The 27,441-nt window shown below is 44.2% G+C and overlaps 5 protein-coding genes across 6 annotated transcripts; 3 read left to right on the top strand and 2 right to left on the bottom strand.

The window, feature by feature from the left end:
- Positions 1-4,263: 4,263 nt before the first annotated feature.
- LOC131269291 (carbonic anhydrase 7-like) lies at positions 4,264-5,295 on the top strand. The gene has a single exon (XM_058271645.1). It carries the CDS (start codon positions 4,264-4,266, stop codon positions 5,293-5,295), a length of 1,032 nt encoding a protein of 343 aa, XP_058127628.1.
- A 6,968-nt stretch (positions 5,296-12,263) lies between these two features.
- LOC131272109 (CDK5 and ABL1 enzyme substrate 1) lies at positions 12,264-19,355 on the top strand. Its single transcript, XM_058273740.1, has 6 exons — positions 12,264-12,359; positions 12,536-13,901; positions 15,003-15,897; positions 15,968-16,158; positions 18,091-18,295; positions 18,367-19,355. Exons 2-6 carry the CDS (start codon positions 13,375-13,377, stop codon positions 18,505-18,507), a joined length of 1,959 nt encoding a protein of 652 aa, XP_058129723.1. The 5' UTR covers positions 12,264-12,359; positions 12,536-13,374; the 3' UTR covers positions 18,508-19,355.
- Positions 19,238-20,763, bottom strand: LOC131272110 (arginine-hydroxylase NDUFAF5, mitochondrial). Its single transcript, XM_058273741.1, has 2 exons — positions 20,470-20,763; positions 19,238-20,400 (listed from the first exon to the last, which is right to left on the bottom strand). Exons 1-2 carry the CDS (start codon positions 20,592-20,594, stop codon positions 19,551-19,553), a joined length of 975 nt encoding a protein of 324 aa, XP_058129724.1. The 5' UTR covers positions 20,595-20,763; the 3' UTR covers positions 19,238-19,550.
- Positions 20,764-21,101: 338 nt separating this feature from the next.
- On the top strand, positions 21,102-21,841 carry LOC131261328 (succinate dehydrogenase assembly factor 2, mitochondrial). Its single transcript, XM_058263337.1, has 3 exons — positions 21,102-21,187; positions 21,248-21,423; positions 21,484-21,841. The coding sequence occupies exons 1-3, from the start codon at positions 21,167-21,169 to the stop codon at positions 21,767-21,769; spliced, it is 483 nt and encodes a 160-aa protein (XP_058119320.1). The 5' UTR covers positions 21,102-21,166; the 3' UTR covers positions 21,770-21,841.
- On the bottom strand, positions 21,819-23,922 carry LOC131261327 (DNA mismatch repair protein Mlh1). Of its 2 annotated transcripts, none has more exons than XM_058263336.1 (2): positions 22,648-23,922; positions 21,819-22,575 (listed from the first exon to the last, which is right to left on the bottom strand). In XM_058263336.1, the coding sequence occupies exons 1-2, from the start codon at positions 23,913-23,915 to the stop codon at positions 21,849-21,851; spliced, it is 1,995 nt and encodes a 664-aa protein (XP_058119319.1). In that variant the 5' UTR covers positions 23,916-23,922; the 3' UTR covers positions 21,819-21,848. The 2 variants fall into 2 exon arrangements, with proteins under 2 accessions (XP_058119319.1, XP_058119318.1); XM_058263335.1 differs by having other exon boundaries at positions 21,819-22,658; positions 22,704-23,922.
- Positions 23,923-27,441: the final 3,519 nt, after the last annotated feature.

The following is a 27,441-nucleotide window of genomic DNA, read 5'->3' as shown; positions in this document are numbered from 1 at the left end:
TTTTCACTCAGTTTTTATCGTCGCACTCAGCTTCTATCGTCGTACTCAGTTTCTTGATCAGCGCACTCAGCTTTGATCAACACACTCAGCTTTTATCGTCGCACTCAGCTTCTTGATCAGCGCACTCAGCTTTGATCAACACACTCAGCTTTTATTGTCGCACTCAGCATAACACTAAACAAAATTTTGCACTCAGCGTCTTTTCCAGCATTCAACATAAAAGCTCGCACTCAGCGTCTTTTCACAGCATACAGCTCAAAGATTCGCACTCAGCATCTTATATCGCCTGTAGCTTTAACGTTCGCACACAGCGTTCTATTGTAATTACTATCAATCAATTACCGGCAAAGATTACTATCAATCGATCACTGATTTACATCCCGGTTGAGCCCCCAAATGTAAAGTGAGGATGGTAGAAGAACGATACACGGTAGAACAAGAAACACTGACACTGACAGTTTGACCTCTATTTCGCGACTGTCTCGCCCCGCACATTCCGTGCTTTTATTTCGTTTCCTTTCCAGCGGTACCGCTCCCACATTATTACAGCGGCACCGTTCCCCGCTCTCTCTCTCCGGTTTTTTTCTCTTCAATCCTACATAAATATTTCGACACCGCCACCAGCTGGAAACAAGGTGTAAAACATACTGTTTGGCATAATTTATCTTAATTACATCGTTTCAACGAGCTCGAGTGTTGCTTACCGACCCGACACGGTGGGAAGGGAGGCCCACAAAGAGCCTTCATGTTTTCTTCTTCGGAAAATGATTACAAACGAGATATTCGTTGTAGATGAAAGTAGAACTTTTGTGTATATTTTTTAATTTAATTTTTTTTTAAATTAACTTTTATAGTATTACCATTTGTAGATATATTGAAAAATATAAGAACGGTTGAAGCTTAAAATATAACATAGTTTCTAAAAACCTCTGCAGCATAGAGCTGAATAAGCAAGAAGGATTCAAAGTATGTGCTGTTCTGGTATGTTTTTCTAGTTTACAGTCGGGAATGACCAAATTAACTGTAAAGTTATATTGCAAATGAAGAAAAGTTTTAACAGAACAATTTTTGTTTCATTCACATTCATTTGAACTATTTTCGGACCAGCCAGATACAACTGCAAAAACTTTCGTCGAAATCCTTTTAAACTAATCTCTGCGTTCACTCGACTGTACGCATGATATATACCGGATGGTAACTAAATGTTAAACCACAGGATATTTCAGAGTTTACAACCCAAACAGCAAAACGAAGTTTTTTCCAACCAAAAAAACAAATCACATGATGATATTTGGATTCAAGCAGCATCCATGGACCGAAATGAATAACCTTCCATGAAATGAACGTCCACCAAGCTCTTGACAGATGCGAGCTTTAAAACGAGTTGGAACCGCTATGACAAGCTTCAGAACGGGCTCAACTTGTTTCCCTTTTTTCGCCGAATGGAAATTAGCTCCAACTTTTCGTTTCATTCCCGGACGACTTTGAGCGGCAAGTTTCCCACCCAGGAACATTTCGCCATTAGAATGCCGGCACGTCTACTGTCATCCTTCCGGTACGATTGACCTTCAGCCTCGGGATGCTGTCAAGAAAGTGCAACACAGTGGAGCAGCGGGTAGAGAAATGGCTAGAAACAATTCTGAAGTCCCGGTCGGATGCAATGCCAACTCCATCCAGCGTTGCCGACTCCATAATTAAAGACCCCGGAGAATGCTTGACAGGTTTACACTGAAGCTGTTGGACCGACTCTTTTCGGAGGGATTAATTCGAATCCGGAGACGCCGACGAGATGCCCCAAGGCTTGAATGCCCGCTTCCAACATGTGTGATAATTCTTCCGCTGCCAAGAAGGTGCCAACGGAGATCATTCCCGGCGCGAACAGAATACGTTTAATCTCCCGTGATGGGCAGGAGAGGGCCGTGGGATTTGCGGCGCAAATTAATACATTCTAGACTAATGGCAATTTCAGCACATCATATTTCCTTGCGTATGCATCTGCACGCGAGACGCTGGGCACGTTTCCTAGCGATGGATGTTGAAGGTTCCAAACGACTTCCAACGAGAGCCACCAACATTTCTGTAGAACTCGCTCGGCATCGAAGTCGAAAAAACGCCAACCTGCCACCCCGGAGAGACCTACCGGGGTTCGAGATTAATGTTCGCCAGCCAGAACCAGTGCAACGCATCTCGAGTCGAGTGGGGTGAAACGTGTGACATTGTAAAGACGTGCCTGGCAAGGCCAAGGAGGACACATTCTCGTTGGCACAGAGCTACCTGAAGTGGAGCGCCGGTGAAGTGGCGTGATCGTATCTCGTACTAGATTCTCGACGAAGTTACATTTGCCTTCGAACAAAGTAGCATAGCTCGCCTTTTCCAGTGCCGTTTTCCATCTGCCCGCTCATGTGGAAGCTGATGATTCAAAGTCTCGTTGATGACAGGCTACACGGGGATGACAAATCTTTCCCTCATCTGCCGTTTTTTGCGGAGCGAAATATATTCCGTGAAAATATGACTCCCGGAAATGAGTAACGATTTGTTTGTGCTCTATCTTGCGCCGTAATGAGAAGTTTCTACCAATCATCCCGCGGTGATCCTTCTTTTCGACGAAGGTACAAATTAAAAAATTAACCCAAATAAAATAACTTCTGGCTTCGGGGGTTTTTCCCCAAACCACAGCTTAAGTGGGAAAGCTGGAGAAAGAGCGGAAATAAATCAGACCACAAAAAGCAGCCACTTTTCATCGAGCAGCAGGTTATTTGGAGGACCTGCATATCACCACTTTATTACCGACCGAGCAGTTGAAGCACTCCCGAGCGCGGTCCATCAATGAATGCTGCACTTCGGGAACGAGTTTCGGGGAGTTTAAAGTTGACCCAAAAGAATGCACTGGAAAGTGCAGTCCACGGGGAGAAATGATGGGCAAATTAGGATTTTCTCAAATTACCCATAAATTACTGGCAATCATTCCAGCACGTTGGTTCGTTATTTACCTCCGAGTTGTGGGTCGTTTTTTTGAGTGAATCTTTTGTGCGCTCAAGTTCGATTGATAGGATAGTGAGAGAAAGGAAGGACAAAAATAAAAGAGCTTAAAACGACGTGACACAAAAAAGAGGAACAGTTTAAAAGAGGTCTAAGGAAATATAAATAATAAATGAAACTACATCTTACTTAAAGCCATCATAAACTTAAATATAACTTACAATTTACAATTTTATTTACAAATACAAGTAAAAAGTCCTTAGTCCAATAATGAGTTTAAATTAAATCATAACCTGTTTAAACATTAAACAGGAAGCGTTGCAGAAGTTAATTACAAAACCGATGGGTACTTTAACTGGATCTTTTAATTTGAACTCGAAACTGCGAAAACTCCTTCCGGCCGTTGAAAAACTCCAAAAAGAACAACATCAACACCGTGTGTGCAGTAATGAACGAGAATACCATTATGTGGCAGGAAATTAAAATTCCCGAAATCGCCTTCGGTTCCGTCAAGCCGGGCAGGTTAACGTGCTCCTCAACATCGCAGTGCAAAACATTTGCAAACACACTACTTTACGTTGCATTTCTCCCTGGGGAGAGAGAGGAGGGAGTGGATTACAGCAGGTCATGAAAAATTATTCGTTTCACTTGACAGGACGATCTCGAAGCAATCAAACCATCGGATTGGTAAATTGGAAAATTGAAATTGAACATCAAATATGCGGGAGATTTAAAAAAAATGAGAAAATATCATGCAGTGAAAAATCGATCGGTTTTCGAAATGTCTTGAATAAAACTTCCTTAATCCCAGCTCACTAGAAAACTATACCACACATAAATTTAAACATAATCCAATATAATTTATTCACTATCCATTTTTGAAACGTTTCTTTATAAGTGTTTCATTCAGAGGTTAAACAGTTACAGACGATAAAATATTACGAGAACTAAAGAGACTATAAACAGACTTAAAAATAAAAACTAAAAAGATGCAAATTTCTTACCAAAAAGGTAACAAACATGAAACGATACGATGTTTATTTATGTTGACTGCAATATAAACATCCCAAATGCATCGTTCCGCCCCTCGGTGAGTTTATGACCAAGTTTACGGTTTGGGGTTTTCCAAGAAAAGTTGGGGACCTCATCTACTAAGAATGATGTTCGAGATTCGTCCCTTACGAGCGACAAACCACAACATAGTAATCCGGTCGATGGAATAACTTTTCGATCCAAACCAAATAATCATAGTAGTCCTAATTTCCACCCGACCCTAATCCCAAGATGTCGCAGGAGTCTCCCGACAACGATGTAGATCAATCCATCAAATCAACGTCGTCCCTGTCGGGGTCGATTGAAAACGAAGCCCTGGTACAATCGTTGGCCGCCACCGAATCCTACCTGCCCGCCCCGATAGACCTCAATATAAATGGAGCCGAGCAAATTGAGCTGGAAAGTCTGCGGTGGGAAAACTACGACCGGATGCCGGAAAGTGTGAAGCTGACGAACACGGGTGAAACGGTGATACTGAGTGCGCGATGGGCCGGAGGTATCCGACCGTTTATGCTCGGGGGTCCGTTGGCCGACCGAAGGTACGTGTTTTCCCAGCTTCACTTTCATTGGGGACTTTCGGCGCTGGACGGAAGCGAGCATACGATCGATGGCTACCCGATGCCGCTCGAGCTCCACGTGATACATTTCGACGAACGGTTGGGCGACCAGAGGGCGGCCGAGAGCGTCCCTGGTGGGGTCGTATGCCTGGTGTATCTCTTCCGCCTTCAGTCGTCCGTCAGTCGCTTCATGGAGCCGATCGTGAACGGGCTGAAACGCGTGCGACTTCCCAACTCGTACGCCCACCTCGAGCCCTTTCCACTCGACCAGCTGTTCCATACGTTCTCCGGCGAGTACTTCCTCTACTGGGGTAGCACAATCGCTCCCGGGCCACCCGCTTATCTCGTGCCGATGCTGTGGATCGTCTCCCGGACCCAGGAACGGCTCAGTTTCCGGCAGTTGAAGCAGTTCAATCGCCTGCTGAATCCGCGGATGCTCACGCTGGTACCATCACCCCGAGCGGCCACCTCGCACGGAAGGCATCTGTTCCACGTCAACCCGACGACTCCAATGGCGGTGGCCACGCTACGAACCGAACCGCCGCCCAAATACCTGCAAGCTCACCGGGACACGGATCGGATCGATGTGGACTGGAACTCACCGGACGCTTGTCGCCGGTACGTGGCACTCGTCCGGGAAGAGCTGGCGAAGAAACGTAACCAATTTGACACGGAAAACTGCCCGGAAAATAGTGGGAAAAGCTAACCATTTTATTGCGGTTTTAGTTAGGCGTTATCAAGTGAAACCAACGCCATTTAAAATTGTTTCAAGTATTGCTAAAACCGAGGGGATTGGTTTTGAACCACATTGTTGGTTGAAAACTAGAAGTTGTTGATGAGAGAATGTCAATTAATTTTTAAAGAGGTTTTATTTTATATCAAATGACAATTACACAAGGCTTGGTTAGGTTGGCTTAAAGGTAGAAGTTGTTAATGAGAGAATGTAAATTAATTTTTTAAATTAGGTTTTATTTTTTATCAAATGAATGTTCAATCACACAAGTTTTCCGGTGAAAATGTTTTGGGTACAATAAAAATGATGACCAACCTTGCCCAAGTGAAGGATTCACATAAGAAATACCTTCGAAGGATTATCCAGAACAAGGAAAGGCACATTCACTTTTGTTCGCACGCAACCAGTCGGAAGGACTGCCCCGGGAGTAATCATTCTCACCAGGTTTTATCGGCACCTTTACGGGCGATTTATCCTTAGCTCACGAATCAGGCCAAGGGCTGTTGCCAGGATTCAGTGGCCCGGTGGTAAGGCTATCTTCCGTGGTTCGGATGAATGCCGTGTGACAGCTTTCGGATGGTTCGATTTTTCAAACATTATCGATCGCTGGCCTGTCGCTCGGCGAGGTCGTTAGGCGCGTTAGCGAATTTATTTTTATTTTTATCCGTTCATGCTTTTTTGTCCGTGAAAATAAGAACCTTCAAACCGGTCGATTAGTGATTCGGAGGCTTTCCCAGCAAAGGAACGTTGTGTTCATCGCCGCTTTTTATTATGGTTTGTATGCTCACGGAAGCCCGCAACCGATTCGAAGCGATGTTAAATGGTTAAATAAATTCTAAATCTGACATTGCAGACGTCAACCGAAGGGTGGAGAACGACTCGTATTTCGCTGCTTATCAAATGCAGTTTCTGTGTAGCATGTAGAAGGCGCAAATGGGGGGAGGAAAACAGGAGCAAAACAACAACTCCACGCAAACCCAAGGAAAGCCACGAACGAACGAACCCTTCGGCCGGCGTCCGCTGAAGTTCAAGGTAATGGATTAAGATATCGGATGGATCAGCGCGAGTTGCAGTCGTCGAGCGAACGGGCAAACCTGCAGCGCTGTCGGTTTCGATGAATGGCAGATGTTTGGACGTCGGACGTTGCGCGCAGGAAGGTGCAACGCAAAGACACAACATCCACGCACCGACACCAACTGCACCCGAACGCCTCGCGCTGGCAATCAATCGGGTTGAAAAGGAGTTCCGACACCAAGTGGGGAAGGGGATTTTTGGCCAAAAGAAACCTAAGTAAATGGACCATGGAAGAGAGCAGCGCTTTGTACAGCGTCTTCATCCCACGAGCTGGAAAACGATTACAAGCCACAAAATCGTCATCCGAACGCAATCCGTATCACTCTTGCGGCTAGTGAAGGGCGTGTCAGCAGGAGGGTGGTAAAATCAAGAACCACCCCAAAGTTCACTGCACCACGTCCGAGACGGAGTGGTCATCCGTACGATAAGCACGGCACCAACAGTGATGTACTGTTGGGAACAAATTTATTTTTCCTGTGTTTTTATATTTCACGTTAAAATCAGGTTTTTCTGTTATCATTTTCCTTCACGCTTTCATTTTTAGAACTGTTACACTTAAGTAATGTTCAATAGAATTTAATAAACAAATCATCTCTCATTTGTATACTCGTGTTTCATAAAAAAAACTAGATCTTGTTATTTAATTTTCGTCATGTTTTCTAATCAAAGAGAGACTAATAGTGTAAATAAAACGAAAACAGACATTGCTCATAAAACTTTTCCTTTGCTTTGCCAAACAGTTTTCGATTCTTGTTTCTGTTTTGAAGTTACTCTTATTATCGTATTATTCTTTTTGACAGATTCTTGCAGAACACGTTCAATTTCGAACAGTAAAAATGTAAAAACAATCAGAAGAAATATTTCATTTCCAACTTTCTGTGCCATAAAACTAATTTAACTTTGTGGATAATTTAATTTGGACCTCCATTGTCATTTTCTTGGGCAAAAAAAACATTAATTTTACACGCATATAAAACACGCAACCTGATTTAGTACATCACTGCTCACAGCCTTTCGCATTGCTCTCATTACAACAAAGCAAACAACTTCGATCGTTTCCTCAACTTTATTCATCTTCTTGCAGTGAAAAATCAATCATATCATCACCCTCTCTCAACCCGAGTAAGGACTCCCTGCAGCGATTGAAAACTATTACATGCTTTATTGAAACAAACTTGCTGAAAAATAAAAAGGAAAAGAACCGAGAAGAATCCTGTGACAAATAAAAAAAAAACCTCCCAATGCCATGAAAGGCACCGCAAAGCCGCAACAACCACAGCCTGGTTGAATCTAATCGTTCGGAAAACGTCTCATGGAGCCCAGCATAACTGCAAAATGCTCTCAAACGGCGACCGATGGCGGCTTATCGAGTGCATTTTTAGGGCTTTTCAAGACTTTTCCCTTTTCCGCCCCGGTCGACCGTCGTCGTTTGCCTTTCGGACGTTATTAGCATAAGCCTTATTGATTGGCGATTCATGATAGCTCCGTTCGGTAGTTTGATGGAACGACAAAGTAATGTTGCGAGAATTTCGGTGCTGCTTTATCCTTATTTCGTGCTTCTTATATCGTTTCCTTCACTTGAAAGGAGCGTTCAATCAACTTTTCTCAGCGCACAAAATTATGTATTGAATCGATTGAAGCTGCCGGAAATAAGATAGATGAGTTGATTCGGGGAAGAGTAAATAATGATGATCAAATTAAAATTTATTAAATCAACTTAAACTGCTTTTTTTATTTAACATACAATCTGTTTTGTTGCTTATGTTGTGTGTTATTACAATACATTGTTGGTTTGTTCTTTTTATACAAATTTATTTACTCAAATTAAATTTACAAAAAATCTATTCTATTTAACATCCATTTTTATTTTACAAATAGTTATCATAACATTTTGCAAACGCTTTTGGCAGCAATGTACGGCCAACTAAATCTAAGGGGTTTGGTTCAACTTCTCAACTCTCAGAGAAACAATTAGATGATTTTCCCCCCAGAGAATTGACTCCTTCGATACTCTTCACGCCCAACGAAATCCCCGTTATCAGCCGTGCCGAGGATCAAACACTTCATTTGCCGGCATAACCAGAATAACACAACATACCAGCATGGTGCACATCTGCTCCACCGTAATTGACATAAGTACGAACACGCCACAAACAAACAACATCAGGAGAAAAAAAAAACCTCCAAACTCGGTCTAGCACTTTATCGCCATCGCAACACAAGACGGGGCATATTTTCCCTACACATCTTATCAAAGTATAAAGTTCGAAAAAGGGGACGAACTTTCCGAAAAACATTCTTTCGTCGTTCGCAGAACATTGTTCGCCTTTGTTGAGTCCGTGAAGTTACGGAAGAAGGTGTGACCGAGGAGTCACGCACGGCGAACGTCACTCAAATTGGTAAACTTTTCTCCGTTGGGTTGATCCCGGTTTTTAAAGGATAACCGCACCGGAGATTCCATTAACGAAAGCCGGCTCGGTAGGGTAGAGTTGGAATGTGTTTTTCAATTTGATTCCCCTAAAAACATACAATGAATGGTGGTGATGCATTTGTTTTAACGTTTGACTTTTGACAGAAAACATTGAAGAGATTCAGTGTATCCCGAGCGAGCTCATACATGAAAGTCAGACAAATTACTTACAAGGAGATACCAGGGTTGTGTCTCACCGAGTTCTACCATAATCTAGCCCTCGATCAAACGACAGCAAACGAACATCTTCCCTGTATCACGGCATTATTTATATAGCGTAAGCGTTATCAGATTTATCACAAACGAAAGATAAGAAAGTACAGTTGATTCTAACGGAACCGATTCAGAACGCGCCATCTCGGGGTCGGGTTTTTCCTTGTCGCTGATGGCAAACAGGAAAGTTCCCCACGCGAGCGCACACAATCCTTGAAGCGTGCGTCTAATTATTAGTATTAAATTTCACGCAAATTGCCAGTTGAACAGGTAACCACTGCCTTGGCGGGAAGTTCTGCTCCTTACCTCATGGGGATAGTTTTTTCCTTTTTTCTAAGAGCCAATCCCATGGGGAATGAAGGTTTCCTGGAAATATGGTGGAGGCGCCACCAGATGCGTGAAAAAACATGGAGACAATGCGTGGACCAAGATCAAACAACAGGCCCCAATTAGTTGTACGATAATTGTGCCACCATAAAGCGTCGTTAGGGACTCCTGGCGGGGATCTCTGAGCAAGTCGAGGCCTGAACCTGATGCGAAGTTATCAATTTGTTCATGTCAATAGCGATTATCAGTGGTGTGGCGTCGATTGGTCCATTAAAAGTTAAATGCAGGTGGAAGTAAATGGTTACGAGCGTTATCCACGACATCTCAGAAGATCTTACATCCAGATACAGGTCCTCCTGCACGTATGTGAAGTCATGATGCCTAGCGATATGGCAATGCAGATAAATAACAAGAAAAACTTGGTGAATAAAGTGGATCATGCAATAAATGTTGCACTTCCGAGGAGTTGTTCCGAGGAGAATCTTCAACCACACGCGGTTGAATCGATGCTAACGATCTTTCGATTGGATGATGATTTAATTTGCTGCTCACTGAGGTTTCTGCAAGTATGATAACATTATCTCTATCCTGTTTTTTTTTCTTTCTCAATTCCCCCAACCATGTTGTTTTCCAGGACCGTACGCGTACTTATTAAATCAACATCCTTCGGTGCGCGTAATTGTTCTAGTGTGAGGATCAATTGAGCCATTGATGTAATTATGATTGGTCTACAAATCAGAGACCTCGTCGGCGTTCGCCGAAGCAACCGAAGTTGTACCCATTCATCAATCACATGCCCCAGTATGCTTTCCGTTCTCTTTCACGATCGGTGACGTTCATCGATTTCCGACGACGAATCAAGACTACGGATGGGTACTTCTAGAGAGTTTGATTCTCTAGGAGCTCCGTTGGGTAGAACAATCAAACGGATCCTGCTGACTGGCCGGGCAAGGTCAGGAACGGAACAGAAAAAAAATGGCCACAAAAAAGGCCCCGCCACGAAAGCAACGAAGAAACAGTGCAAGCAGCAACTAGTTTATGGGGTAATAACCATATAACGAGGTGATTGTTTGGCTGTCGATGAATATGTTATTGCATTTTAATGATATATCAACCGACCCCGAGAACGGATCATCCGTACGCTCTGCCGTCTGGGCTTCTATCTCCCCTCCCATCCGGATTGCTAACGGATTGATTCGGAATCCGTATCGGCTCCCACCGGCGCACTACATTCGCGATGCAACATAATGTCAAGGAAAAGATTGTCTCTCCCGGTGGGGATGGATTAGTGCTGCAGGGGGGCCGATTGGGGCTGTAGGAAATATATTGCCGGTGCGAAAAGGTGACGCTCTCAACGGGCTTCATCCATCTCTTAGCATTGCATCAATCATAGCGATATTGTTAGCAGTACAGCTACAGCTCAGAATTTGCCTAACGCTTTGGAGAATATCAGTGAAAAGGGTATTTTTTTCCTAATTCAACCTTCTAGTTATGATTTGCAGCTGGTCACTAGTTATTCTATACACATAATGGCGTTGTTGATTACGCGTTTCATCACGGGTAATTTGCAACATTGTGAAAATGATCTATTCCCGTGATAAAAAATAACTCAATGCTATGACGATAATATTTCTTTGTACCTACCAAGCATTGTACGTTTCAAATGTTTAAGGGCTCTATTCTAGGGAGATGATCAATCCAACATACAAGAATGTTGAACGTGGTAACTGTACACCGTTCACTTCATGCTGTTAGTTTAGTTAGTATGTTTTTCATGTATAGCATTTTATAGAAATAATTTTCCAATTTTCTGCAGCAAGGGGTGAAACTGTATCGTGGTTAAAAAAGTAAATGAGGTCTCGACCACCGTTTTTTGGTTGTAGCTGCACCTGTTGCCTTGATCGCCAATACGTATTCAAAACATATTTTAAAACAATTCAAAACCACACTTGCACAAATGTAGGAAAATTGAGAGTCTACTGTATTTGTAACTGTTCAGAAAACTGGTCACTTCAAACTGCTTAAATAAATTAAATTGTGACAACGATACAAAATTACAAAAGCTCTCCACACAGTTCGAGCAAAACTGTAATCGAGCAGTTTCAAAGCTTCCAGTTACATTTTCAAAATAACGAAAAGCTTGATGAAGGTTATTCTTGAAGCGACCAAGGTATTTGAAGCTTGTTCAACTAACAAAGGTTAGTTTGTTCAACTAACAAAGGCTGGTATGACAAATTTTACATTTCGCTACCTCCGAGTCGGAACTAGTGTTGGGAAAATCGAATAATTCAAATAGATTGGGATCAAGTCAGAACCGAATCAAATCGAGTCCTAAACAATTCAAATCTGATACGAACCCCAAATAAATCAAATCTAATTTGAATCGAAATCTAATCAAATTTTTAGAATTCATCAGATGGGATTCGAATCTTTGGATCCGTCAGATGGGATTCAAATCATGGGAATCCGTCTAGTGATCGAGTCTTCAAATCTTCCAAATCCCGACTCTGCCAACACTAGTCGGTACGTCAGTTGTTGAAAAGTTTTCGCGCGTTTTTTCTCAAAAACTAGAAAATATTGAATAATCTATTGTTACACAAAATTGTGTGTCTTGAGCAGACCTTTCATTTAAGGGGTCACATGTACAAATCGGTTCAGCAGTTATAAAGTTATTAGCAAATTGGTTATTTCAGCAGAAAATACCAACCAAGGTTTCTGCATCTACGAGAAGAAGGCTACGGAAGAGTCTCAGCTGTCAGTTGCTGAAAAGTGTTCGCGCAGGAAGGTCCATAAAATTGGTTGCTCAGAAAGGCGTTTGTGCTAGTCGTAACACAGTGCAAAAAAGTGCCATCGGATTGAAAAATCTGTAGCTATATTGTGCTGTACAGTGTCGTGTCTTTCTATTGGAAGCAAATTCATGCTACGGACTAGCGGGCAACGCCTCGGCCACCGTGTGCGTAAGAAACCTTTCGACAGCAGGCCGTCATAATAAAAGTCCATCAATTTCCCATCGGTCTCGTGATACCAAAAATAAATAAAGTATTGCCGACCCGGTGCTGCCGAGCAGCATATCGCGCACGCGTGGGTGTGTCTGTAGTGTTTTGCAACTGGTGCTTTTTCCTCCATTAGCATCCACCGTCTAGAAGAGCCGTCTGTTTTGTGGTGCTCCTCGAGCTTCTAATTGTCCATCCAAATTGGATCGTCTCTGATGCTCGCAGACACTCCGTGACAATCTGGCAGTCCCTTTAAATCTGCCGTCACCTCGTATCAGCTACTTTATTCATATCGGATACATTTTTGCGACCGACGAGTGAGCCTGCGCCATCGTCAGACAGCACAACGGTTCACGGAGCTCGCAATCACGAAAAGAAGTTCAACAGCGAAAGGTTTTCCTCGCCATTTCTGAGCAAAAACAACTACAACCGCCAAAAAGTGTGTGCTGGATAAAAAAGAAACTGCGTCGCACGCAAAGCATCCACAACCGAGGAACAACCGTTAGAGCGAGTTCAGCCGCACTCGGAAGCGGCAGAAACGAAGACGACGTAAAGCCGCAACAGCAACATATCCATAGTTTAAAAGGACGCAAGCGAAAACCCACCAAATTGCTTCAAAATGATTCCTAGTAAAACGAACTGATACACGGCTGCTTGCAGCTCGTTGGGCGCGTGTGTGTTGTGTGTGTTGAGAAAATTGGTGCAAAAGCCATCGCGGAAAGGGGAGAAGTAGGCGGCGTGGAGTGTTTTGGGTTGTGTTTTGTTTTGGTTATTCGTACCGTGGATTTTTTTCTGTTTTCGTTCGGTCTTGAGTTTTGCCGATAGATTCGCGGTCGAATTCCGGTTCGTTCCAGTTTCACCGGGTGAACGTCGCTTTCTAACGCGCTCATCGCCACCCAAGAGCGTCGGTTCAAGGGAAAGGGGAAGAGAAACCACGACCCAACGAGGCAAACCAAACAACCCGGCACTCGATACATGGCTAGTTCTATGAACAGCAAGAATCGCATTCGTCGTCGACTGGCTGCGATCTCGTTTCTGTCCAACATCTCGCTGGACGGCACACACCGCGACACGAAGCTTGGCCCGCTGCACGGAGCAGGCGGAGGAGCGGCATCGTCACTGAACGGACGGGCAACTGGCGGAGGCAGCCATACCAGCGCTGCCCTGGTACTGAACAACAATGAGGATGAGCACGGCGACGGCGCGGCTCAGTACGGGGAGTCGGGAGAGGACGGCCTGGACGGGCCCGGGATACGGGCCGCGGGGGTCCGCAATGGCGATGGCTGGCAGGCGGGGCCAAACGGCGATGCTGCGGCCGGCCTGAGCGGTGGTGCCGGGGTACCACTGGACGGGACGCAACCACACGGGCGGGCCCGGGCCAGAACCGGAACATTCAGCAAGAGCCCCGAGCGCTATGCCGGGAAGCGCATCGACAGCGAGGGCAACATGTTGCCACCGGGTGGTGCCAACGGCTCGGCCAAGGGCACACCACTGAAGGATCGGTATGTTCTGGGTGATTTAATCTCCTTTCACCAAAATCAACTTAAAATTTTGGCCGCAAATGTATGAAGGTCAAACATTTCCATTAAACTGAAACATAGGATTTTTAAACGAGAACTTGGTGAAAATGAAAAGCAAAAAAAAAGCATTAATCCACATATTAGCCACACAAATCCTAACATACACTAAACCTATCCAAAAAGTTCTTTATTAAATTAGGCAAAACACAAACCCCTACCGAACACCGTTCCGAACGTAATGCCTTATTGCTTAATTTGCACCGTAACAAATGATTCACCGAGGTACAAAGTCTTCGAAGGGTGAATAAGGGGGAGGACGCGTAAGAAAACAGGCCACCTTCCAGAAAGTAAGAAAAAAAAACGCAACAGCAAAACAACAAAACCATCCACCATCTGCCCGCGACGGGATTAAGTTACGCCTTATGTTGTCTTTGTTTTTGCACGTTTGGAGTAGTTTTTTTTCCATGCTGTCGAACGTTCCCATGGTTCTAACGTTCGCGAAATGCCTTTCTTGAACCATTTCCGACGCATTATGCAGTTCTTCTTTGTACGATTTCGCTGGAATAAGCAAAGGAACGTGTACACGAAAAAAGAACACACAAGAAAGGGAAAAGGGTTTATTTTAAGCCGCAAGGTTACATAATCTTTTTTTCCTGCGTTTGCTGAAAATAAATACAAATTCTTGTGTGTATGTGTGCATGGAGCATCGGCGGTGAGTACGTCGGAGATGGAAGTTAACCGTGAAACATACTGATTCATTTCAACCAAAGTTTCCTATTTGATGACTTTATTTGAAATACATGTTATTTCGCGTATGATATTTCTGTAATGGAATGTAATGTGTAAGATATTTACTGAAACTACTCATGCTATTGTTGATTCACAAAGTCGGGTCCAAAGTTCAAGTTCTACACCGAGTCCGCCTGTGTGCCCTTTTTAGCAAAAGAATGTGTCTACGTGACCTCTGTCAGCATGCCCTTGGCGTTGATTCGGATTCGGTGGTTGATTACGATTTTGTTCGGTTCTCTTACTGATCTCTTTCCTTTTTCCTACATTTCGGTCTCTCTTTCATCCACCGCGCAGTGAAAACTGGAATCCAAACGATGGACGAATGGTGCACACGGCAGACAAGCGCCTGCGGGCGAACTCCGTGACGCAGCGTCCGACCGGGGCCAAGCGATCGCTGCTGATGAACACCAGTGCCGGCGCGATCGTGGGCGGCAGCAGCAACGGCGGATCCGGGTCGGGCGATGGCCGCTCGGATAGTGCTGGGTGGCACGGGACAGCAAACAGCAGCACCGAGAGCCTGGCGGCGGGTCGGGTCGCCCGCGGTGTCTACATTAACGAGCACGGCGTCGCCATGGCCGGTGGGCAGCGCGAGGTACGCTTCTACAGTGGCAGCAGCATGGACGGGAAGAGCGGTCGACCGGCGAACGGTTTCCAGGAGGATCGAATCGTGCTCCTGTCGAAGAAGGCCCCTTGCCACATTTTCTCCGTGCTGCCGTACTGCAAGGGAAAGGCATCGCGGGCGGATATGCGCCGCGAACGTCGCCGCCATCCGTCCGGGGCGCGACCCCTTTCCTCGATCAATGACGCACCGTTCGACGCGTTTCGGCTGCTGGGGATCGAGCGTGGAGGCGAGGCCGGCCAGGAGGTATCGTACGGGTATCTGCTGATCCCGTCGCGCAGCTACCACAAGGAGAAGAAGCACGCAAACACCGAGACGAAGGCCATCAAGAGTGCGTTCGAGATCCCGAACTTTGCCTCGCTGGAAAACCATGCCGCCGCGCGCTACTATGACACGCTTAATCGCAACAGTGCGGCCAGTCCGGGTGGTGGAGGTGGTGCTGGTGGTGCGGGAGCAAGTGGTGCCGGAGCAGCTGGCGCAGGGATTGGTGTCAGTGTGGGCAGTGGACCTCCATCGGCATTGCTCGACATGTCCAAGGAGTACGAAGATGGATACACTTCCATTTCCGGGGTAAGTGATAGTACACAAAACGACCCTTTGAACCGATTTTAATTTTCCCTTCATGGCTCGTTTTTTTTAGATACAATACTCGGCCAACATCCTGGACGATCCGGAGCTGATCGCGGGTAAACATCGGACGCTGCTGACATTCACGTCCTACGTGACCTCGGTCATCGACTACGTGCGTCCGTCGGAGCTGAAGAAGGAGCTGAACGATCAGTTCCGTGAGCGATTCCCGCAGATTCAGCTAACGCTAAGCAAACTCCGCAGGTAAGACGGAAATAACACCCCTTGGTTTATGGGGAAGGGCGTGGATTACTTTCGTCTTTGTACACACGGTTCTAATCATCCATTGCACCGGGTGTCCTACCCGGGTACCATAAACAAACAACCTATAAACCACCTTTTGCACCCAAACTGCTTACCCAGTCACTTCGGCAGGCAAGATAATTCCCCCGGCCGGGTAGGGATGACGAACGGATCCCGTTCGTCGTTATCAGCATCGTGCTCCCGTTTATTTCAACACCCCTCGCCCCACATCTCCCCCTCTTCTACACAATGTTTGCAGTGTGGTCCACCCTCGTCTGGGGGAAAACTACAAAGCTGGACGATCTGTTGTGTTGTTCTGAAAGCGCACAAAGCGGAACAAATGCAGTTCACTTGATGCCTTTTAAACCGTCTCACATCACATGGTTGTGATAAGGCGAATTCAATGCTTGGGCTTTCAATCTGTCCATAGAGATGCGAATGGGCTGTGAAATGTGATCGGTCAACGCATGCTCGTGTTTCACGTGATGTTTAAAAAGGGCATGCATTTTTTTTCGAAATGGCAAAACAAATGCCCACTGTTATCAGCAAACATACTACAGGTTCCTATCTGCAGTGGAGGAGGAAAAATATCATACGATTGGATAATGCATCGGCAAAACCGACAAGCAATGAGAGAGGGAGTAAAATATCTTATCAACGTATGCGGGAGGAGTCATTTTTATTCCCATTTATCGCACGGCGTTGACGGGTGCTGTCGAATGATGACGTGAATTAAAAAGCCATTTTAAAGAGCCACGTTTGAGTCGGGTAAAAAGGTTACCACTCGAGCGAACGCTGCAACGAAGCACTTGTTGGCAAAATCATACCACAGAGATAGTTCAGACCACACCAACGAGATAACTACAATCACCTTTTCCTTATCGTCGTCCACTGTCTTTTCTCCGCCATGTAACCGTGTTCCTTATTGTTGTTTCATCTGCCAGCAAGTTTAAAACCTTGATTCGAGATTTTCTTATCAACGCTCTCCTGTTTCTGGCCTGAAAAGGGGAAAAAAATTACAGACAGACACCGTGCATTGCCTTTCCGTTTATAATCACCTACAAACGAACCGGTTGTAAATCAAATGATAATCCTCCGTTGGGCGGGGTATGGCACGTCCCATCCGGGTTATAATTCTCTCGTTGGTCCAACAACACCTTCGTTAAGGTGGTTATCATTCGTTACAATGTTAAATGATGATGGATTTGCTTCGTCTTGAAACAAAAGATCACAATGTATTAGTTAGTAAACATTTTGAAATTTTCCTACGTCAATTTCGTGATCTTCACAAGTCATGTCTCTTTATTCTTGAATTTTCAATAAAACTATTTCCCTTCCTCAGTTTCAATAAATCAATCACAAGATTGACTCACGCATCGAGTCAAATTTAAGGAAATTAAAATAATGGTTTTGAAAAAAAAGTTGGCATTTAAAACCTTTATCTATTCGTGGTGATGTATGATAACCGTCCAGCGTGTTTCTGAAAACAGCTGTCCTTCAACAAGACCTGTTTAATCAGCATTCGCGTCCTGATACGGAAGTTCCAAAACACGTTTGAGAATCTTGCCAAGTCCAATGAACCTTTCAGTGGCGTACCGATAAGACTCGCCGTAGGTTCGCAAAAAGCGTTCAAAATAGAAAGCGATGTCCTTGGGGTTCATTTTTGTATACACAACGGGTACGGGTCAGTTGGGTGAGCTAAGAACGATGGTCCAGTTTTTTCATGGTCAATATTTTTTCCTCATAGCACATGATTTTAACAGTTACATCATAAGCAATGTTATGCTGGAAGAAATTGTTTCTGAAAATTCCCTTGTTTCCTCTACTAAACATTAGTCTTAATCAAAATATATTCTAATGACGAAACTCAACATTTTATTGTTACACTTTCAGCATCAAGCGCGAGATGAAGCGCATCAACAAGTTGGATGGCCGGATCGATTTCCTCACCATCTCGCAGGCGTACGTGTACTTCGAGAAGCTGATTCTGTCGAAGCTGGTCAACAAGGAGAATCGCAAGCTGTGCGCCGGCGCTTGTCTTCTGCTGAGCGCCAAATTGAACGACATCAAGGGCGAGGCGCTCAAGAGTTTGATCGAGGTAAGGTCCCACTAAACGGTTCCCATTCCATTGATCCATTGTTTCATGTTCTTGTGATTTTGTATTTCCAGAAAACGGAAAGCGTTTTCCGCCTGAACCGCAAGGAGCTTATCGCGTCCGAGTTTGCCGTGCTGGTGGCGCTCGAATTTAGCCTGCACGTGTCGACCAGCGAAATCCATCCGCACTACCAGCGCCTCATCTACGAATCCTAACTAAAGGCGACCGGTGGTGCCGGTGGGAGCAGATGGCGCAGACGAACCGGTAGCAGCAATCCAACGCGCGGCGAATCGTGGCATGGTGGCGGATGGCGAAAGTAGTCGACGAAATCGAGAAGCAAAACCACGCCATCCTGGGTGTCGTGGGGAATGGTTCGCTCGAGAATGGCATTTAATTTGCAAAGTTAAAAGTTTATAATGCTAAAGGGACGTTTATTTTGTGAAGTGGAAATGTACTTGCGCCAGACGGTGCTTGTAAACGTAACTGTCGGTGTGCGATCGAGACTACATTCATCAGGAAGAGAAAAGTAGACTAGACTAATGAAGGAAAAAAAACAGTTTATAACTAGAATATCAAGTCGTTTACCACCCTTTTTACCACAGTAATAGGAACAAGCTTAACACAGTAAAGAAGAAACTTATGTACATTACCAGCAACCTTCCTCGCAGTGGGAAGGAGTCACATTTACAACCGTTGTAAGAAAACGCTACCGGGACGGTTCAGGGACTAGCACTGACTGGGAAGCACTCACTGTACTTACAGGCACGTTTATCGATGTACTCATCTCCGGTTCCTTCCGGACGTTTGCTGTGAACTCTTTTACCTCTTTTTTTGTTTTAATTTTGTGAACCCGATTGAGTTGATTCGTTTTGAACGTTTTATTTCGTTATGAACACCCCCATCCAAAAGAACGACCTTTAAAAGGACTCGCTAAGTTTTTCATCCTTTGTTGCCAATAAGCCAGCGCTACCTTCCTCGGCTGCGAGTCGGAAAATAAATCAGTTTATAAAACTGCTATTACTATATTATACTCGCTCAAGTACTTCATGGGGTGGTTGAAGAGTTTCAGGCTTTCTTTTAAGTAGATATCTTAGACGTTAGTGCTTTTTTGACAAATCGAGAATGCGATCGAGTTAAGTGATTGAACGTTTTTTACCTTTTTAACAACATTTATTAGAACTTAGGAGAGAACACTTTTCAACCAAATCTTTACTAACCCCTTAATAAACATTTATTCAATGAGCAAAAGAAAAGAGTGTTATTTCTGGCACTTGCTGCTGGGTGTCATGACCTTCCCGAGATCCTTCAACGAAACCGTCGCCGAACCGCGTTCCGCCGGCTGTGGCTGGCTGGCGCACGGTTTCCACCCGACAAAGAAGATAATCTGAAACGTTGCCGAAACACCCTCGTCTTTGCGCGCGTACATGTCCTGGTAGATGGCGGCGGCCGCCATCAATGTGTCGCGACCCACATGCAGTGGCCGGTTGAAGGCGGCATTACTCTCAGCCATACCCTTCAAGTCGAACATTAGCTCGAACATGGACGGGTAACCGACAACCAGCTCGTCTGTATCGATCGTAAGCATGGTGAAGCCTCCCCGATTCAGTAGCATGCCCACATCCCGGATCTGCACGAACGGAGACACGTGCGGGGATAGGCCACCGCGCCGCTCTTGGTCAGCAAGCTGCAGTGCCGAACGAAGCTCGTAAAGCGTTTCGCCTCCGAACATGGCACCGATGAATACACCATCCGGCTTGAGGGCACGGTTTACCGCCCGGAAGCACGCCGGTAGGTCGTTTATCCAGTGCATGCTCATACTAGAGACGACCAAATCGAGTGAGTCCGCCTCGAACTGAAACTGCTCCTCGTCCATCGGCTGCACCGAAAAGTCTAGTCCGGGCGTTCCCTTGATCTGCGACAGCATCGTCGGGCTGAGGTCGATCGCCGTCAGCTTCTGGACCGTTTCGCCAAGCACGTGATTTGTGACGTACCCACGGCCCGCTCCGAGATCGACGGCATTCGTAAACTGTCGCTTGATGTCAAATATTCGATCCGCTAACCGGTAGCCCACTTCCTCTTTGATGTAATCGTACAGCTCCACATCTTCCCTGGAAAGGAACACGGAACGACGATGAGCGTGACATTCTTTTGCCAAGCACTATTGTTTTGTCATTCACCTCTTAGCTGCCCGTTCACGTTGTAATCGTTTAACGTTGCGATCAAATATGTTTACAACCGGCGTGCAGTAATACCGGTGAAGGCAAGTACCGGCCTGTGAGACTTTTCTCAACATGGGTAACATTTTATATAACCAGCTCCACTTGTTGTGTCCACAATGGATCGTTCTTAAATCTATACAATCGGTAACGAATAGTAAATATCAAGCTTTTATTGCACTGCACGTAAAGATAAATGATACATTTTAATTAAACTTCCCAAATTGCACAACAGATATTTTATCAAATCGGGAAGTAAACAAAGTATCGAACTGTAAAGTAGTTTGACAACATAGGTTTGTTTACTAAATAACAGAAAGTGAATGTGCTCGAAAATCTCACTTCACATGTTGATTGAAAAATGGTTTTTCATAGTTTTATTTCTATCAACAGGATTTTGTATGTCCTCCTATAAACTTACAAATACCTTTCAAAGGAAAAAACAGTCATTTTTTATTATATCTCAGTGAATAAAATAAAACCTTAATTTTATGAAAAAATAAAATTATTTTCCGGTTCGCGTAACTTTAGTTAACAGTGTACTGTACTCACTGCTCGAATTCACCTGTTTATTGTCAAACGTGTTTGTTTTGACTTTGACAAACTTTATATAATTTTGCGTGCCGCACATCTTTCAGTACTGCAGCGCAATTTCACAATGTTTCGTATTTTGGCTGTGGTAATTATCAATAATATATAAACTATTTTACAAATTCACATATAATACATTTCTTTCCAGAACAACCGCCTGGCTGTGGCCAACGGTCATGGAAAACGAATGGTTTCGACCGGTGCGTCGCTGTGCAACTCCAACGACCGACCTCCGACGCCGATGATCGACCTGGAGGATAAGTCGATCCCGATTCCCGAGTATAAAGAGAAGAAAAACGAACCTCTTCAGCTGCAAAAGTCAAGGTAAGGATCCATCGAGGCGGTTAAACCAACACCTTTTTCATTGTTTGCCATGGGCTACAGATTGCTGTATCAATCCCGCAAACGTGGTATGCTGGAGAATGGCCTGCTATTGAGCACATTCGCGGCTAAGCACCTGCAAGCGATGGATGCAGCACAGACGAAACTGTACGATCGGCTCATCAACCTACCATCGAACGATTGGGACATTTTCTACTGGGCCACAGGCGTCAAACCGACTCCCAAGGAGTACGACAATGAAATCATGAACATGCTCAAGGAACACGTTAAGAACAACAACCGAGAGCAGCGTTTTATGCAGCCTGATTTGTATGCCAAAGCAAATTAAACATATTAATTGTTGATTATTTATTCACTAATACACGAACCCTAGCGCGTAGACAAAAACAGAAATAGTTATTTTTATTTTAGCACCTTTCAAACACACGATACAGTTCTGGTAAGTTAGCGACCTGAAGTAAGCAGCCGTTTTTCGAGAACTCCTTAGGCGGCATAAGATGTGTTCGTATGGCCGGATAGATCACGTGTTCAATCTCCCAACGATACTCTTTCTCCGGTTTGGTGAGCGCTATGCGTGAAAAGAACGTTGCCGTCTCGCGGCTAAACGTGTGGAAGCACTCCTCCTCCTCGTCCCACTCGACCTCAGTGGCCAGTCGAAGGATATACATCGGCAGAAACACCACCGATGGAATGTAATTCTCCAGAACGATCGGGAGCGATTCGAGAAAACCATCTTTACGAATGGAAAGATTGTAGTACTCTCGCAGTAATGGAGATTTTTCAACAAGGATCTCCACGATCCGATCCGCCAGCTCGTCCACCGGACCATCTTCTTCCGTGTAACCGCTTTCCGGATCGGCGAGTGCCTGCAATGCCAAACGTCTCAGTTCGAGGGGCTCTGACAGGGTAAGACGATCAAAATTCCCAAAATTGAACACCGTAAGTTGATAGAACAGTTCCGCGGCTAATTTTTGTGTGGCGGCAAGAAACATTTTCGTGTCGTATTGTATCAGCACCTGATCCCGGTCGATCGTGCCTACGAAGGTGAGCTCACGGAAAATTTTTCGTAAATTTTCATCACAGTCCGCTTCCACCCGTTGCCGTAGGTTGTGGATGCTTGTAAGCCTTGTTTCCCTTAAAGAAGAAAAGATTAAAGGGGTAAGATTAGTTTGCTTTGAAAAGGTTCTCTCAGATGCCATTACTAACTTCTTCACTTTCTTTTTTCTCGATGGCGAAGGCTGGGTAAGCTTTGGTTCTTTTACTTCTTCGGAAACGTCCTGTGACCCTCCGTTGGCCTGGCTGCTCATACCGAAAAACTTTTCCAACTTTTGCTCACTATGGCTGGTGCGTACGTACTTATAGTCTAGCCGGGATTTCTCCTCTCCGCCTTGAAGCGTTTCGTTTAATTTAGAACTGTCCGGAGGTTGTGATGCACCCGGAAGCAGCGCCTGCGTGTACGCTCTTGCCGCATTGCCACCGAGCAGTGCCCGCTCGACGAGCAGCTTCACTTTCTCAATGATTTCTTCCTCGTGCAGGAAGTGAACCTCGTGCTTAGTCGGGTGCACGTTCACGTCCACGTTGTGCGGGTTCAGCTCGAGTGAAAGATATACAAACGGGGCACTTCCCTTCGGAAGGTACACCGAGTAGATGGCGTCGATCGCTTTTTTCAGCGCGCTGCACTCCACCGCTCGATGGTTGATGAACATCAGACAAATTCCTTTCTTCAGCGAAAAATTCACATTCGTCACGTATCCATCGACGGAGAGCTGAAGAACGTCATCTTTCACCTCGATTGGGATCAACGCTTTGCCAATTGCAGCGCCATAGATTGTGCTGATATTGTTGGCCGTGGTGGATTTTGGCGGCGTGCGAATTGAGGCTGATTCGCCGAACTTCTTCAGTATGAAGCAAACCTGCGGATTGTGCACCGCATACTTGCTCACGACGTCCGAGATGCGCTGAAATTCTTCATTGGGAGTTTTCAAGGCCTGCTTGCGCATTGGCACGTTGTAGAACAGCTCTTCAACCGTTATCTGCGTTCCCTGGTTCCCGGCGATAGGTTTAATATCGCCCTTTAGCTTTCCATCCTCGTAGCTTGCCTTGTAGGCACACTTTTCGCTCTTCGTTTTCGTCACTATCGTCAGGTGCGCCACATGGCTGATACTCGCCAGTGCTTCCCCGCGGAACCCGTACGTGCTGATCGACGAAAGATCCTCGAACGCTTGCAGTTTCGAGGTGGTAAACCGTTCGCACACGATCTCGAGATCCTCGCGTCGAATGCCAGTCCCGTTGTCCTGTATCTGCAGCGAACGTAGTCCACCAGCCTTGACCGTGATCTGTATGCTTGTCGCCTTCGCATCGAGGCTGTTTTCCATCATTTCCTTCAGTGCATTTGCCGGTCGTTGAATAATTTCCCCGGCCGCGATGCGGTTTACCACCACTTGGTCAAGCTTGCGAATTACACCGGGATCCATGCTTCCACTGTTGTTTCACATTGGAGTTGAAATAAAACAAAACATGTGTTTATAAACAATCGCATACGTTTCGCGCGCATCGACAACTGCTCGAAACAAGGTGCTTACATACAAAGTAGGATTAACTTTTGTAAAGTATTTTTATTCGTAAATGGCACAAGTGTAATTTCATAAAAAGCAAATATAAAAAATCAATTCTTTTTAAATTTTGAAACATTCATAGCCGTGCGTTTAAAATGCAAAATATCCGACCTTAGTACAACTCAGTGTATACCTCTTGATGCAAGTTCTGCTTCGTTCAAGCAACCTTGCGCATCGAACCGACGATTTTGTTCGTTCGTTCGCGGAATTCACCGAACGTTCAGTTTCGTTCCTAATAGTGATGGGGAAACTGAATCCCTACAGGGATTCGAATCTTTCGATTCAAATCCATTCTGAGATCCGGATCTTCGAACCCGAATCCCAATCCGTCATATCATACATGCTCATCTAATGCCGATTTTTCATATGATGTGTTTAATTCAATGAATGATTTGCATAAGAATATCAATATAGTTGACATTATTCTTCTAATTGTATTCAAACAACACGAACAATTTAGTCCTTTTTGGGAATATGCAGACTAACTGATTTACCCGAGTTTATTCCAAGAAGAGTAGCATTTATTATGTTTTAAAAACAATTAAGACAGCGTTATCATTCAAATTGAATCCATCGTGGGTCACTGAAACAGTGAAGCAAGTCCTTTTGATGTTTTATCGCACTTCCCAGGCGGGTACTTTATCGCGGAACGAACATGTTTGAGTTTCTGATAACATTCTTCACAAATAGCGCCTCAGACATGGCTGATATCATGTATTTAAAGCTAGACAGGTAAGTAAACTGGTGCTTTGCGTCCATTAAAATATATCTAACGTATTTGAGATATTCAATTGGCCCAAATGAGCTGTTTTATTCAAAGGTTCAAGTTTGTAAGACCCCCCACTAGCTCACTTTTTTCGCCGCTCGTTTTTGGCGGGAAAAGGCGAATTCTCTCCCAAAATTTTTGGAGATCCGGGCGAAATATGCTCACGACCTTGCCGACACCGGGTCTTGTTCTAGCAAATGACCTCTAAACGCTGAAACGGTAAACCGGTTCGGGCGAAACGTTGTTTCTGTACACGCACCGCGCATGCGCGGCGCATGTGCGCGAGAGGAAATTTCCTCTTTTCTCTCGACTTGAGCTGGTAGAATAACTAGAAAAGATGGATAAAATGTATTATGTTCCTTGAGACAAAATTACTCGTCTTGCAAAGACCTTTCATTTGAGGGGTCATTTGTGGAAATCGGTCAAGAAACTAAAAAGTTATGCGAGAATTGGCTTTTTTAACCTAAATTGCCAATCAACCTGATTTACCTTTTCGCCCCCTCGGGCGAACACATTCCCACCTGTGGTTTTTATCAAAAACAAGAAAGCACGGAAACATCTACCTTCCACACAAATGCGCGTCTTGAAAAGACCTTTCATTTAAGGGGTCAATCGTGAAAATCGGTTCAAAGAATCAAAAGTTATTCACAAATTGGCAATTTTTGGAGTTCCAGTAATCGAGGTTTATCAACATTGTTCCGGGAAGAGTTGTCTCTTTTCCACACATTAGTTTTCTCAAAAACTAGAAACTATAGAATTATCTATTGTTACACAAAGTTGTGTGTCTTGAGCAGACCTTTCATTTAAGGGGTCACATGTACAAATCGGTTCAGCAGTTATAAAGTTATTAGCAAATTGGTTATTTCAGCAGAAAATACAAACCAAAGTTTCTGCACCTACGCCTCAGAATTTCATAAACTAAGAATTACGGAAGAGTCTTTGTTGCACAGAATTATAAGTCTTTAAAAGACCTTTCATTTGAGGGGTCTGGCGCTAAAATTGGTCAAGCCACTAAAAAGTTATTAACAAATTAGCTATTTCAGCCATTCATAAGGCAGCTTGGTTGTTTCAATTTGAAATCTTTCTTTCATTTCTGAATGAATTTCACGACAATGACGATTCACCAGCCTGGCAATTCAACAAAGCTACCAACTTTATCACGTTGGCACAACGCAAAACCATCAGTCACAGCGTAAAATTGTCGCCTAAAAGGCCATTCTTAGAATCGAACCATTGTAGTAGCCAGACGAACGTTAACGTTTCGTAACGTAAATCGTTTTCAAATCAAAGTGAAGTTTAATTGGTGTAAATATGTCTCAAATGGTGAATGCTTTGCAATGCAATTGTAACAATAGTGAAAGCAGTGTGCCAGACGGGATATTGTGCCAAGATGCACCAACAGTCACATTCTCGGAACCTGTGGTAAGTGTGGAATGTTTAAGTTTTCGTTTTTTTTTTTGTATTAAAAACGTTTGGAAAACGTATATAATTAATCTATGTGGTCATATGCGTCTTTTGACCCACGTCGTTATTACATAATAGAAACATTAATCTAATATATAAAAGTCACCGTTGTCTGTGTATATATATCCCTACCCCTCCCGAACACCTCCCCTCTAAAATTAATGAAAAACAATTATAGTTCAACAATTATTGAACGAGTTTTCACAAAAATTAGTACACATACTGCTCACATAGGGACATACCATGGTTTAAAATTTCATCTTTCTAGGAGAAAGGGAAAGGGCGGCTCCCATACTACCCCCTACCTTAAAAATGGTTAAAATGCAATATGGGTATCAATTTCGCAGTATTTATGGTTTCTAAATCGAATGACCTCACTATTAATGTTCAATCTTAGCCCAAACTCGCTCTACCCTCCTCCTCTTCTTCAGCAAATCAATAGCATAGCTCAAAATGAAAAGTGTTAATTCTTATCACAAGTATGCAACGCAAAATCTACTAAGTGTATCTGTGCCAAACTTGGCTGGAGTATAACTCATTTTCTCGAACTAAATCGAACCCAGACATCCCAGACTTCTTCTATCTTCTCTTACGTAACAAATATTCTCAATCACACAAAATCGGTCTAATCAATTTATACTAAACATAATCATAAGAAAGACAAATTTTCAAGTGTGAAATGTCCAACATTCTTATGCCTCCTTCCTGCCTATAACTTTCTATCACCTGGACGATAGAAATTAAGTAAAACAATATAATGCCACATTACTACGGATGCGACGAGTTTACAAAAAGCGTACATATCATGGGTTGACGGTTTTACTGGGGTATTTCTCATACTTGCTTCAATTGATTAATTTTAAATGGTTTAACCAAGGTGGAAGCACAATAAGATAGCGAATGCAAAATGTATATCAACATGGTTTCAACAAGGTAATACTAAAAAATACCACTATCCCCAAAACGCTAAATTTAACATTGCAAAACTCAAGATACTGAATGAAAACACTCTTTCGTTTGGAATTTCTTAATCAGCTAGTATTTGTATAAAAAAAACTGCCCTCCTACGAAAGAAGGCTACAATTGAAGCGCGATAGGCACAAATATACTTTAAATAAAAACGACAGGAACCTAAAATTCCAAAAGGAGGATTTT

This window comes from Anopheles coustani, chromosome 3, assembly GCF_943734705.1.
Source record: "Anopheles coustani chromosome 3, idAnoCousDA_361_x.2, whole genome shotgun sequence".
In the NCBI taxonomy this organism is placed as follows: Eukaryota; Metazoa; Arthropoda; class Insecta; order Diptera; family Culicidae; genus Anopheles; species Anopheles coustani.
The sequence above is the reverse complement of the archived record's forward strand: the minus strand, read 5'-3'. Positions and strand labels throughout refer to the sequence as shown.